Source organism: Epinephelus lanceolatus, chromosome 16 (genome assembly GCF_041903045.1).
Source record: "Epinephelus lanceolatus isolate andai-2023 chromosome 16, ASM4190304v1, whole genome shotgun sequence".
NCBI classification, from domain to species: domain Eukaryota; kingdom Metazoa; phylum Chordata; class Actinopteri; order Perciformes; family Serranidae; genus Epinephelus; species Epinephelus lanceolatus.
In genome coordinates, this window is record NC_135749.1 from 20,566,973 (window position 1) to 20,581,227 (window position 14,255).

The 14,255-nt window shown below is 42.0% G+C and overlaps 1 protein-coding gene across 5 annotated transcripts in view; it reads right to left on the minus strand.

Moving 5' to 3' along the window:
* Positions 1–366: 366 nt before the first annotated feature.
* LOC117263130 (CUB and sushi domain-containing protein 3) overlaps positions 367–14,255 on the minus strand; it is a 479,142-nt gene continuing 465,253 nt past the window's right edge. For all 5 annotated transcript variants that reach the window (XM_033636295.2, XM_033636294.2, XM_033636293.2 and 2 more), the window contains 9 exons: positions 13,851–13,924; positions 12,223–12,334; positions 11,941–12,120; positions 9,637–9,696; positions 7,471–7,629; positions 6,071–6,207; positions 5,572–5,659; positions 3,323–3,458; positions 367–2,715 (listed from right to left, as the gene is read on the minus strand). In XM_033636295.2, coding sequence (XP_033492186.2) covers positions 2,556–2,715; positions 3,323–3,458; positions 5,572–5,659; positions 6,071–6,207; positions 7,471–7,629; positions 9,637–9,696; positions 11,941–12,120; positions 12,223–12,334; positions 13,851–13,924 — 1,106 coding nt within the window. In that variant the 3' untranslated portion in view covers positions 367–2,555. The remainder of the gene's footprint in view (positions 2,716–3,322; positions 3,459–5,571; positions 5,660–6,070; positions 6,208–7,470; positions 7,630–9,636; positions 9,697–11,940; positions 12,121–12,222; positions 12,335–13,850; positions 13,925–14,255) is intronic.

Sequence of the window (14,255 nt, forward strand, 5' to 3'; positions counted from 1 at the left end):
GGTGGTAGATATGGAGGACATGTACAGTATGTATTTGTAGTGGTCAATAGTTCTAGTAAAGGAGCAAAAAAAATGTCCGTAGCACAAACTCCATCTGTTAATGGCTTAGAAATTTGCCATCTGTGATCAAACATCAACTTTAAAGAGCACTATTGTTGCTGGCCAACTTTGCATCTCAACAATAATGACAACAACAATACCACTGACACTCATGATTGCCTCAGTGGGAAAAGACAGTGATGGTGAGAGAAACTTCACGTTACACAGGAAATTAAAATGAACCAATTCCATGTTACAAAGGAACCAAAATACCGTGTGACTTCTGTGAACAGCACATAGTTGTAATATCTTTTATTCTGATAGTTATTTCTTTTTTTTTTTTCTAAAAACTCTCTGCTATAATCCGTCTTTTCCCATCCGCCCGCCCCCCCTGTGGTAAATATATAGCACAAAAATATAGGTGGTGAATGCTCCCGAATATATATGCAATAGATTTACAGATCAGAAGATTCTGCAGCAATAACAAAGAAAGAAGATAAGCACTCACAGAGTGCAGAATTACAGTGGAACCGTGTCCACAATCGTAGGGCTACAACCCTGTTTGTCTTTCTTTTAGCTTGTCTGTCAATTTATGTCTGTCTCCTGTCGATCAGCCTTTCTCTGCGTCTGTCCTCCTATAAACTGTTAATCTGTGTTTAAACCTTAAATCTGTCTGTGGAGTAATGGACGATGGTCTGCAACAGTCTTTTGACCCTGCTTGTCTTGAACCTGTCTAACTCCATGTGTCTTACCGTTGGTCTTAACACCATCTGTCTTCCTGTCTCTACAGATTTGTGTTAGCGTGTGTACCTGTCATCTTTTCTGTCTGTCACTCATGCTGTCAGTCTCTCTCTAACCTTTGCCTCTGTCCTGTGTTAGTCCATCTCTCGGTGGGTAGACAGGTAGTGTTCCTGTAAAATGTGCTTTAGTGCCAGAGCTTTCTCTGTATCACAAAGTCTTTTTCTTTGTTAGTCCATCAGAGTCCTCTGTATCCATTCAGCATCTTTCTCATCAGAATCCATTAAAATTCACAGGATCAGGACCATCTTTCCTCAAGGCCATATTCTGTCTCATCTGATTCATTATGTAGAGGGAAGGCTGACCTCTCTCAGCAGTTGATTTCAGGTTAGACAGGCTCTGATTGGCTGTGTTAGGTTTTTAAGATCTCATCTTTTCTCCTGATGACTCCCTCACTCTACTTGCAGTTCAGTTAGGGGTTGTACTCCGTCTCCTCGGCCTCCTCTCTTATCCACTGGACGTGAAGGAGCAGTTTATCCATTAGATGAGTCAGTCTCTTCTCATCTGTTCTATTAGCGCTAGCTCCCCTTTAGACTCCTTTTAGTTTTTGCTTTGCCCTAATCCCAGTTCAGTTCGGATTACAGCTCCGTCTCCAGGGCTGCCCTTATCCTTTGCTCAGGAGTTAGTCTCTTTCCAGAGCAACTTTTGCTACTGTCTGCTAGCATTAGCCGTATTAGAGTCATAGAAAAAGACAAGAGACTGTTAATACCAGCCTCTGGTTGTCATGGAGACGGGAGGTTGTCCTGTCCTGGTTGCGAGGGTGTTGTATTCCATGGTCATTTTAGAAATAGGCTCCTATTCACAACTGGTTTACTGATGGTCTGCTGGTGACAGCATCTTTTACTGTCAGTTTTGAACCCAGATATTAAGAAACAGTTTGCTTTGCTTCACAGTGTCTTTTGTGACATCATCCTCTTTGTGTCACACTTTCCCATCTGTGGCCATTTTTCTTCCTTGATGCTCACAGTAAGGATTTGTTCAGCACAGCTGGGGAGACAACGTGGTACAAATGAAATCAGCCCGTTTCTGTAGTGCAGTTTATCTCCATGATGTATAACCATGGCCAAGAGCACTGATGATGTGCTCTCCCTCTCTCCAGGCAAGGAGAACAGGTCCTTCTCTCCTAAACTCAGTGTGAAATACAAAACTCAGCATTGGGTTATGATGACATATCATAATAACCGTCAAGCAGGTCATGGCTTAATCATCACTACTGGTATTAGAGACACTGCGAGGGGTTAAATAAGAGGTCGAAGTATAATTTTCTGGTTGAGAATCAAATTATAAACTATCCATGACCAGCTGAGTCTTAGGTTTGGAGCTGGGTAAGAGTCGCCAAAGTTTTCTGTGGGGTTGCATCCTTTTCTTTCACTCGATGTCACATCTCACTGTGAGTTCGCAGTCTGTGTTGCATCCGTCAAAGCTAGCAGACAAATCTGTGTTCACATAAGTTTAAATTTCATCTGCGGATACAAAATGCTGTAAGTGAAAGGAACCAACGCCAGGTTTTGGTTTCAAGTGGACAGTTTTCCCTCTGCTTGGGGAGCTTAGGTTTCTGAACTGGGACTGTAGGTCTTTAGCAATCAATGTATAGACCGTGTTGCCAACGACGTCGACGTTTGAGTCGAAGCATACGGCTTTTCCCCTCCTTAGCCTTGCACCAATCGTGGTCCCATTAGATATCTGAGTCATTGAGTTTAAGTGAGGATAATCAATCCTCAGACCATGGTGCAGACAGTATTTAGATTCGGATCGAATCTAACAGCCTTCCCCTCCACAGCCTTGGCGTTCGTGTTGTACATGGGGTTCTCAAAGGCAGCCTGGCCGTTGTTGTTTTCATGGACTGAGCAGCCTGTGTACTGTGTTTTTGGTGTTGTTCTGTGGAAAAACAAAACAACAGTAAAGAAAATATAAATTCAGCATTAGAGTGATAAAACAGTTATAATTGCCTTTTCATAAAAACATAACTGGGGAGCCAGTGGACAATAGTGAATGCAGTCTTGGGAGTGGAGACATAGTAAACAAGCTTTAAGTAGGATTAGAGAGAGTGTTGTGCTCTTTAGGAAGCCAAGTGAGATTCCAATCAGCCCATCCAAAACTAATTCCTTAAACAAGCTTTTTCTTGAGATATTAACAGCAGAACAGAAGTTATTTGCATCTGTTAACAATGCGAACACCAGTCAATTGTGCTTAAATCATATCTCTGAAAAATCCAATTTAACACCTCCTAAACAGAATTGTTTTGCAGCAGAGTTTGCAACAGACAATGACTTGACTGGCTCTTTGCACCTCAACAACCAAAGCACCGAGGCAGCTCCTGTTTTCATGAATCAGACAGCTTCTTAAAATGTTAACAATGTCATTCAACATTTTTGTATGACAATAATGAAAACCAGAGGTGAAGTAACAATGCAGTGAGAGGGAACATATTCTTTTCTACTGCGGAAATACACTTAAAGCCGATACACTTTTTCTTAGCACGTACCTTTGTTTATAGAGATAGAATCCAAAGCCAGTGAATATTAGAGCGAAGAAAGGCACCAGAATAGCGATAGCCACAGAACTGCTGTTGGTACCAAGCTGAGGGGGTGGCGAGTTCTGACTCTCTGACATGTTCAGACCTGTGACACACAACGAGATGCACTGTCATTGTTTACACAACTACTTAAGATAACACAATGGAAGGACAGTGATTGCTTTAAAGGAACACTTCACCCCATAAATGACCATTTGTATATCAACCAATGTAATATCCTGCATTACATTAAATTAGCAAAGAAAACTTTGTTGTTCTTGTATACCTCCAGTGAACAAAGAATCCAAAAATAGCTTTTAATAACAGCAACATTTTAACAAAATATTTGTTTACAAACTCTCACACAATTCATTCAGTGTAATCTAAGTCTCATCATCCAGATGTATCCTCAGTACTACCAAAACAAACAACCCTTTTCAAAAGGGAACTGAACCAAAAGTAAAACTTATCAGTGTCATCTTCAAAGCCAGACTTCACTGACAAAAAGAGCAATTTTACCTCACTGAACATGGAAGCTCTTGGTCATCTTCTGCGTCTGTCAGTTAGTTAGTTTGTGCTATTTTGTGACTTTGGTTAAACTAAAAATAAAACATTTAAAACACCAAAGTCACACAATGACACAAACAAACTAACTGATTGAGGCATAGGTACACAAGCAGCTCTTGTAATCAGTGAAGTAAAATTACTCTTTTTGTCAATGGAGTCTGGCTTTAAAGGGAGCGTAGATTAAGGCCCAATCCCATTTCTACCCCTTAAATCTTCCACTTGGTATCGAGTGCCCTCGTTTGCGAGATAACCCTTGATGAGGGAAGTGAGAAATATTAGGGTAGAGATCTTTCCCTAAGAAATGAGAAACCACTTCGTGCAAATCGGCGTGGCCGAGGTGCAGGCATATGCCACGTGTAGTAGTGACGCAAGATAGGTTTGAAAATGCTGGCTCCAGCGCGTGTGTTGTGGCGTGTGCTATGTTTATTCTTCTCCGTCTGATGAATCAACGGAGAAGAAATGCTGAAAACAGGAGGCGCCTACGACGTCTTCTAGTCCTGATCGATTTTGTTCAGGTAAGTCGATTTGTTTAAATATTTTGACGCTGTGTTCAACCAAGTTGCTGATGAGTTTACGCTAGTCCAACCATCTGTTGTTTATATAGCCTACATTCCAATCGTACAGTAAGAAATTGTTTTCCAAAACTTGCCAAAGTTGCTGACTCCGCAAGGTGTTCTGGGAAATTTCATCTTCCACTTAGTTGAAAGTGTGGGTCGGGGCTCCCTTGGAATCTAGGGCTGGTTTTGAAGTGTTGGAAACCACTTCCACTACCTCGATTCTGTTCTGGGACACCACTAGCCTAAACGTGAATGCACAACCAAGTGCAAGTGGGTATTTTTAGGGGAAGTGTGGGTATTGGGACAGGCCCTAAGTTTAATTTTCTGTTTAGTTTCATGTCAGAAATGGCTGTCTGTTTGGGAAATACAGAGTCCTTAGCTGGATAAATCAGTATTCCTTACTTAATGTTTTTTTGTTATATAAAAAGATAACTGTTTTTTTCACATTTGAAATAAAGTCTTCCTATAATAGCGGCACTTTATGTTGTTAGTAGTTACAGTCGTTCTGTGCAGTGTGTGTGATATCTGTGGCAGGGATTCTGGTAACTGACAAGGCCCAAACAGAACTGGCATTTCTCAACATAGCAGGTGCGAGTGACATCTTGTCAACAGTGGATGCTGGAGGATTACATTTTTTTCTTCACTCGCAGCATGTCCATGGACTGGACTAGACTGGACTGGAGAAGTGGTCAGATCTTATTAAATTTGTTGTTATCTCCCAAATGTTTCGTTTTTGGCAGCGCTGCAGATCAGTTGGTGATAACTTAAAGTGAGGGGCTACTTTCAGCTCTGTTTGATGGAGATGTCAGTCATCTTTGGCTGCAGGTTTATGGAGTTCAGTCCTTGTAGGATAACTAAAAGTCTGAAGAGCAGCTTTTGGTCTTGGTGAAAAAAAAATTTCCACTGTAAGGCTGACTCAGCGTGAGAAATAAGGTCACTGCTGTCAGCAAAGAAAAGCTCCCTGATCACTTTCTCTATACGTGAGGTTCTTGTAAGGAGTTTATCAGATTTTTCCAGCTATCATTTATAGTCCAAATTGACTAATAAGAAACACAGTGATCATGTGATGCTGTTACTAAACCCAGAGAGAATTACCCAGTCTTTGCAGTCCAAACTGTCCGTAGTCTTTTCCCTGAATAAAACCCTGGAATACGTAACTAGAACCATCAGGCTCTGCTGACACCTGGTGAGGAAGAGAGAAGATGAGAGAGGATGAAAACATGGGGCACATATAGTAATAAGAGAGGGACAAAGGTTGGTTATATTCAGTGTTCAACAAGGCAACGTGTATGAATTCAAGACATACTACTTGACTGACAAATACCATCAGCTTTGCTTAAACACCATGCCAAGTAAAGAGCAGTGAGATGTCTCTCTCCGACTGATCTGAATGTGTCTATTAAAATTCCTAAAGCTGCAGTAAAATGCCTTTACAAAAACAGGTTCGCACACTGAAACTGTCTGTCTTGTATTTTTTGATTAACTACAATAAGACGCATTTCTTTTGTGACATTCTGTTTTAACCTCTCTAAATTAATCCAACTCTGCAGAATCTAATTAAGTAGATTGTGACTCTGTATCCACTGAGACTTACAAATCCATCCATGGTCCAGGAGTCATCTATGATTTTGGCTGGAGAGATGGCTGAATCTTTGAGCTGGTTTCCCTGGTTCGCATAGTTCACCTGGTACATCAGCAGTAACAGCCTGGCCTCAGCGGCCTTGTACACTCCTGGAGAGGACAGAATAAACAACTGGTTTGCAATATAACAGAGTGAAAGACATCAGAATGCAATGGCTGGGTTATTACAGATCGTTAGATGTCTCTGCATGTGTTTCTTCTCCCCCTTGTGCATCAGCAAGATGCATATATCATGTCCAATTGGAAGTCGTAAAAATAAAAGTGATCTGAATGCAGCGGTGAAATAAAACAAAACATTGACTGAAGAAATTTGCATATAACTGGGAGACAGCAGAGTTGTGACAGCATGTTTAGACAAAAAGCAACCACGTGTTGGGGCGTCAGTTGCTCAGTGGGTAGAGCAGGCGCCCCATGTACAAGGCTGTTGCCGCAGTGGCCCGGGTTCGAATCCAGCCTGTGGCCCTCTGCTGCATTCCCTCTCTCTGTCTCTCTCTCCCCCTTTCACACTTACCTGTCCTGTCCATTAAAGGCAAAAATGGCCAAAAAAATATCTTTAAAAAAAAAGTAACCACATGTCAAGTCAAGACGTAGTTCAAACATGTACTGTCATTTTCACTTTGGGTACAGCCAGGCCTGCTGCTTCCCCAAGCCTCTTCCTTTTTCTCTCAGCTTGGTTGAGCACGTATTCATTCCAGCTTCCTACATAATACACTGACCTAAGATTGAGATCATCTTCTTGTTTCACTCTCAGGAAAAAAGTAAAGATGTGTATTTCCCAAAATGCTGAACTCCTCCTTTATGCAGTGCTTAGGTAAGGCAAACTTGACATCTTAAGCGAAGTGAGGAAGAGGAAAAAAAACAAGCTGTATGCAACTGGGCCCTGGCCTTTCGGTGCCTGTGTAAGTGCAGCTTTAGCTGTTATTGATCTACAGTAAAGCTGCTCCTTTGAGCCCAAAGATGCATGTTAAAAGTTTGATAGCTGCATGGTTTTGTGATATGGTGCTTCTGCTCTCTGCAAACTCCAGGAAGCAATTCTAGCTTCAACAGGATTTGTGTTTTAATAGGGTCTTAACCCCCTGCTGATGCTGTTGTTGGACCCTGGGAGGTCTGTGTGTGAATAAGTGCTTGTGTGATTTTGGGGGCAAACACAGTAACGACATTAAAAAGAAGCTCGGTAGCTCGAGGAAAGTGGTGAAATCCAGACACCGGTAGAAAACAGAACAAATGGTTCAGAGTCGCAGTGAATATGTTGACGGTATGTAGATTTACATGACATACAGTGTGACAGCTCACATATACTGTTCTGTATAGAGAGTATGGAGGTTGAAACTAATTATCCATATTTGAACATGCCTGATAGGAGCAGCTCCATGTTGCCGTTGCTAAGGGAAACGTTGACTCTCCCTGTTGTGGAGTTGAAGCTGGTGATGCTCAGTGTCATAGGCTGCTTCCTCCCACGGTAGTTATAGGAACCTTTCCATATGTAGTTAGGAGCAAATACGTCATCTGGAACTATAGAACAGAGCAGAACAAATTAGGAGAAAATACTTAAGATATGTCATGTCTTTCTATAGCTATCATTTAATTGCTTGACTTAATTATTAACAGTTAACATTCTCAAAACTAAAATATGATTGATGATGATGATATTATATATATACATATATGCACAAACGAAGTAAAGTAAACTGCGTAAAGGTGCGGTCAGTGAATGCAATCTGATACACTTTCTATTCAATTCAGCGAATATCTCTGTCCGTAATAGCTGTTCATTCTGTGTGTGTGTGTGCTTAAAAAAGTCTAGTGCTCATGCACATCCCTGGCTGGAACTGGCTTGGACCAAGCCACGCAACTCTATTCCTGCCAATCCGCAAAAAGCGGGTGTTCATGCTCATGCACAGGACAGGGGAGGGTTCATGGATGTATGAAAAGAAAGGCAGTGGGAGCACGAGGGACGGTAAATCTGGTACGTGACATTTGTTTGGATGTTGAGTTTAAATACCAATCTTTCCTCAGAGGGGGCTCAGTGAGATATTAGAGTTTATGAAGTTTAGTTGAAGCTACAGTTGGTAACGTTTATAAAATAACTTTTGTCATATTTGCTAAAACTGTCACTACATCCACACCATACAACATGAGTACAACATTAGACAGATAGTCTTCTCGTGGTGTTCTAATGAAGCTCAGCGTAAGTTCAGTCAGGAAGACTTTCTTTGTCCTCATCCATTCACAACTCTCTCCATCCCATACCCACTATATCACTCTTCTAGTTATCCAGTCAAACGTCGCCACGATCTCTATCAGCCAATCAGGATGTTGCTGCAAAATTTTAAATCTGCTCTCTCCTCTGCTGCTGTCAGCTGTCATTTTAGGCAGAACTGTCGTGCCCTCCTCCACCCTGTTCACCTCCAGCCATCGTATCCACAGTCCAGGACAAGCAAAGGCTCATTCCTCTACTCATCCAGATCATCAGCCACTTCTCCACCTTCCTCTCATCTCATCTTCACCACCTCTACCACCACCAGCGTCTAGACCCAGACCCCTGACTGTTTTCAGCCTGGCAGCTGGGTCACATACTTTCTCATTTTACAACTATACAGTACACTATAAGATGTTTCTAAACATTTTTGAAAACAGGTGAGAAAAAGGCAATGCAGTAACAGAATCCTGATTTATATTTGATCAGTGCTGCTCAGTTTCAAAGTCTGACCGCTGTGTTAGAGATTCCTCAGCTCTGATTGGTTATTTTCCTTTAGCTGTGGTGGATTCCTGCACATGCCATTAGAAGTATGAGGAGGCTGAGGAACCTCAATTTTCTTCACAGATTATCTGTCATATCCTGCTGTGTGGATGCACTAACTGTTTCAATATATATGACAAAAAGTTATTTTTCTGAAAGTGAAAAAAACAACTTAAATCAAATAAACATATAGGATCAAATTTTGACTCCTTTCTCGTGTGCCTAATTAGTATTACAAACACAGTAAATATGCAAATACACGGAAGTTCAAGAGGCCTATAAATCGATATCCATATGTAATACGTTTGGCTTTCAGTCTTTTCAGTAAATTTTGAGGCTGCTTCCTGCTTTGATAATTGCAGGACCTTGTGCATACAGTGCAGCAGCTATAGGAACTCTTTCATGTGCACCGAGAAGCAAAGAGTTATTAAATTACAACCGCGTTGGACACATCACCACGGAGCCGAGCAGGAAAATAGAGAACTGAACAAAACGGCAGCACAGAGAGAAGCAGAACATCACCGTGGTTAATTCACCTTTCTATGTGCAGTGAGGAAAAATAAATTATTTAGAACTATGATGGAAAGCAGTAAAGCACAACACAATCGACAAGAACACAAGAAGAACAACACAGTGCAACAGAGCAGAGCAGAGCAGAATTTATTAAACTATAGTGGACAAGAGCTAACTAAACCGGACCAAAATAGAACAGATAAGAATAGACAAGGAATGACAGGACTGTACTAGCCTGGAATAGAAAAGACTGTAGTAGAACTGACCGTTTAGTTTGGGGCTGGGAGTTCCTGTTGCTGGTTTCACAGGTTTCTTCTTCTCTCCAGCTACACACACACACAAGAGAGACACAGGGTGAAAGATAATGTCCCATTAAAACACATGAGCAGAGCTGCGGGGACACGGTTTGAAGAGATATTAAGAGGTTTTGCTTTGCCTCTTGTTTAACTTACCAGTCTGTCGGCTGATATCTTAAGACACTACGCAGGGAGAAGTGCACTTAATACTACCAAATTACAAAATCAGAATGCAGTGTTGGTCACTAATAGTCACACATGCGCATAATGAGCAGCAAGTGTGTTGGAAAGGGTCACCCAAAATAATCCTCTTTAATGGTTATTTGTAGGCAATGCAAATAGAGTTCACGACCGATAATTGTCGTGCATATTGGATCCTTTTAAAAGTGGCCTGAAGACACTTCGGCTTTGACCATTCAGGGCAGCCTCTATCATCCCTTCAAGATGCAGCCATTGTTGCCAACAAGTCAAGGCAATCAAAGAAAGGGGGTGTTTGTTCTAAAATCTTAAATTGCATCAGAGAGTGCTTCAATTTTAAAGGCTGCATCGGGTCGAAAGGGTCACAGCTTCGGTGAAATGACTTCAAAGTTGAAGCCTGCAGTTTTTCCTTGCTCAGAGGTGGGTCCACAACTTCATCTGTTGGCGTTTCTTGATGAATAAGACAAAAGCTCAATGTGCAAAAGAACGCACAAATGGGCCTAACATGTACATATTATGGACTGCACACCTTGCTATTTGCAGTAGCGTTGATGGAAGTTTGTGATACAACAGAGGAGCTACTAAATGGACCTTGTGGGGTGAAATTGTTTTGTCTGCAACTATTTCCAAGGCCAGGAGGGCACTTTCAATCTCCACTCGCGAGCCAATATGGACGAGAAGTCCTTAAAGTGCTTGGAAAAGTGGAAATTTAAACATCTACAATTCCATTTTCAGCAGGGCAAACTCCTTCTGCTGATTGTGTGATACGATTGAAAGCTCCAGAGCAGCTACAAAAAAGACATTATGGTGAGATTGCGTTGGCAAGTATTGATGTAGTTTAAGTACTCCCTAATGGAGAGTATTCTATGCGAGTATATAGAACGTCAGATAAAGGGTCAATAGGTCACAATGGCTGCATTAGCTGACATATTCATTACGAGGATGTGCTCTAGTGGACCAAAATAAAACAAAACTGACTAGCCCACTGCAACAACATACAGATCACCCCACCTCTCATTGTATGTACAACAAGTAGTATAAGAGATACATCCTAAAATCTTTAAGCTTCTATTTACTGGAGGTGGTATTTCATCTATGGGAACATGCTGCTGTACACACATTTTTTAACTTGACTATCACATACCCTAACTAACCCTTAATAAAGCCTTGAAACAGAACCTCCAAGTATCACGAAAGACTGTTGAGAGTAAGACCAGAGCTGAATCAAAGGAGTCATGTAGGCGGGTCTCACTTCAGCTCCAACGGCTCCCTGTTGCCGATAGAGCAAGTCGTATTAATATGGTCCATAGGATCTTAAATGGGCGAGTCCCTGGTCACCTTGGAAATTACTTTAAGAAGTTAGAAGAAGGTCATAATCACAATACCAAAGCTAGGGGAGCTGACCTGAACATTTCTAGATATAAAGCCATGATGGGTAAGGTTTCTTTTATCTACGCTGGTGCTACGCAGTGGAACAAACGGCCTCTTGCAATGAAGGAGAACCTGCGAGCCTTGAAGAAAATGGTCAAACAGAGGCTGCTTGATTACATCTCCAAATAAGGTCACAGTAGTTTTTGTACACTGAAATAGGGTTTGTAAAAAGGATTGAACATATGTGTATTGTTGTTATCTGTGGGTGGGTTGTTGTGTTTGAATGTGGCGCGTTGTGGTTTATTTTCTTACTACTGTATACGATTGCTGAACTCTGTCATCTGTTAGCCAGGTTGGTGTTTCTCAGTCTGTCATTGTTGGCTCAACAGATGTGATGAATTCACGACCTCACCTGTAAGGACCTGGCCAGGCTTCATCTAATGAAGGATGAAACACCATAGGATATTGTTGTAGCTTTTTTTCTTTCAATATCATGGCTGCCAGACCAGTGACCAGCCCACCATGCATCTCACCCTACTCCAGATGGCCAGTTTGCCCAAGTATGCGTGCTGACAAAGTGTCCTTGAGCAAGACACACTCAACGCCTGTTCACTCACTTGATTTCTACGAACAAACTCTTCAGTTAAATGTACTATAGAGGCATAAAGATGTGGCATTCAAATGCAGAAAAGGTTTTTTGTTAACCTCGACATATAGGCATTTTTCCTGTCCATGTGCCGTCACTCTTGCAGACTCTGTGCTCAGAACCTCCCGCCAGGAAGTAGCCAGGCTGACAGCTGTACACCAAGGTGTAGCCAAAACCAGGCAGATCCATCCCCACCACGTCCACATGGAGCGGGCTCTCCGGCTGCTTGCAGGCATGGGCTGGAGGGCAGGAGGAGACATTTGTGCACTGGGGTTAGTCTGACAGGCAGAGGATGGATGGGTGATAAGTTTGACAAGAGGATGAGATGTAACGTTTCCTACGTATGCACTCGGGCTGCGCCCCGCTCCAAGTCAGATCAGGCTGGCAGGTTCGAGAGGAAGAGCCCTGAATCAAATGACCTGGCTGGCACTGAAATGACACCACGCTCCCCACCTGTGGAGAGGGAGAGAGAGTGAGACAAAACACACACACAGGCACACACAGTGACAAGGATAATGAGAGTTTTAACATTTTCTGAAATAGTTCAAAGTAAAAGAGTGCTACAGAGATGTCTTTGTGGGCAGATGAATAAATGTAGCTGTGTCCTTGGTTTTCCTAAAATTATTCTCAGACGTATCCAGGCAAAAACTGGAATTTAATATCATAAAAACTGATGGCTGTTATCTCAATCTAACCTGCTCATCATGTTTAGCAAACAGGTTAGGATGTTTTCAGTTCTTATTACAGGTGTCACATGACAAACAGTAATTAAGTTTAAAGAGTGAGTGAGAATCATTCCTGCTGTCCACACTGGCTGTGGAGAAATCCCCACCTGACGCAACCACTCCGCAACAAATTGGGAATAAAATCCCCAGCGGTTGTTCTGCTCATAATTGAACGTAAATGAAACTTCAGTAGTTCGTCAAATCAAGTGGTTATTTTCCAGCATTGCAGTCATGTTAGTGACATTACGTCTTTGTTTTCAGTGTTTCCTTGCTGAGCTGCAGTGGAGGGATACTCCCTGGTAGTTGCATGTAGGTTTGTTGCCAGGACACAGCACCAGCAATAAACCTACACACAGCTGCCTGATGAGGATGCCCACTCTATTGGAGAGCTGAAGCCTCACATTAGCTTCGGCTGAACTTTACAATGCATTTCTGCACAGAGCATCCACTGTGAATTTTGTTGAAGAAAGGGGCAGCAGGGATGACTATTTTATGTCAGTGTTTATTGTACAGGGATAAGTATCATAAACTGATGCCACACAGCATTTATAGCCTAAGCTAATTTGCAATGGCTGTCCCTAGATGGGCTTTAAAAACACATAAAACGCAACAACAAATACACAAGAGACAGCTGATAACTACTAACATACAGTACATAAGGCATATGGGCACTGTATTAAGATTAAAATTAATGGTTTAAAACTAATCAGTCATGGGGCATCCTGATGGCCTTGGGGTTTAACATGTGACCATTTAGTTAAAACTTTGTTGCATGTAATCCCCCCTCTCCCTCCGCTCCCTTCCTGTCTAAATATGCATTTATTTAATTCAATTAAATTCAGTTAAATTAGCGAAATATCACAGATCATAATCAGCCTTAGAGGGCTTTGCAAAATTACAGTATAGACAAAACATGATCAGAGACTTTGTCACCTCCATGGTTTACTGTGGCAGCCGTTCTGGGAAAAACGGTTGCAAGTAACAACTCCAACAACTCCTTCCATAACTGAGTCATCTGTAAAATTACTTTCCCATTAATCAAGTTTGATCTTTAAATGTCTTCTTTTTTAAATATTCCAGTTTCTGCTTCTGTCTGTCTCCTCCTTCTTTCCTTACCATCTGTCTTTGTACTTACTAATTATACCTAATAACAGAGCCCCAGCCACATCCTCTAGATTAGTTCCTAAGTTACCTCCATGGGTAAGAAAGTAGATTGAGTTAGTTTCTTAGTGCAGATGTTTTACCTTGAAGCCGTAGGTCCGGTTTACGGAGCCGTATCGCGGCGTCCCGGGGTTGTCACAGCTGGTCTTGGTCGGTTCTGAAAAGAACAGCACAGGCGTGGAAGTAATTACACACAAAATCTAAAAGAAAGATAAATTAGCAGTAGCATTATATGTCCTCCCTCAATTCTCCTTTCCTCTCCTCTGTTGTCATGGTAACAGCAGGGTGTACATCCCGAGCAGGACAGCAGGGGGCAGTAGTGCTTTATCAGAAAACGAAGCTAGCTTTGAGCAGCTGTGTGTGTGAGAGAGGCTGAGTGTGTGTGTGTGTGTGTGTGTGTGTGTGGCAGGGACATCAGCATGTAGAGCACATCCTGACGCAGAGCTCGATTCAATACAGCTTCCGAAATGACAGATTCACTCTCCACT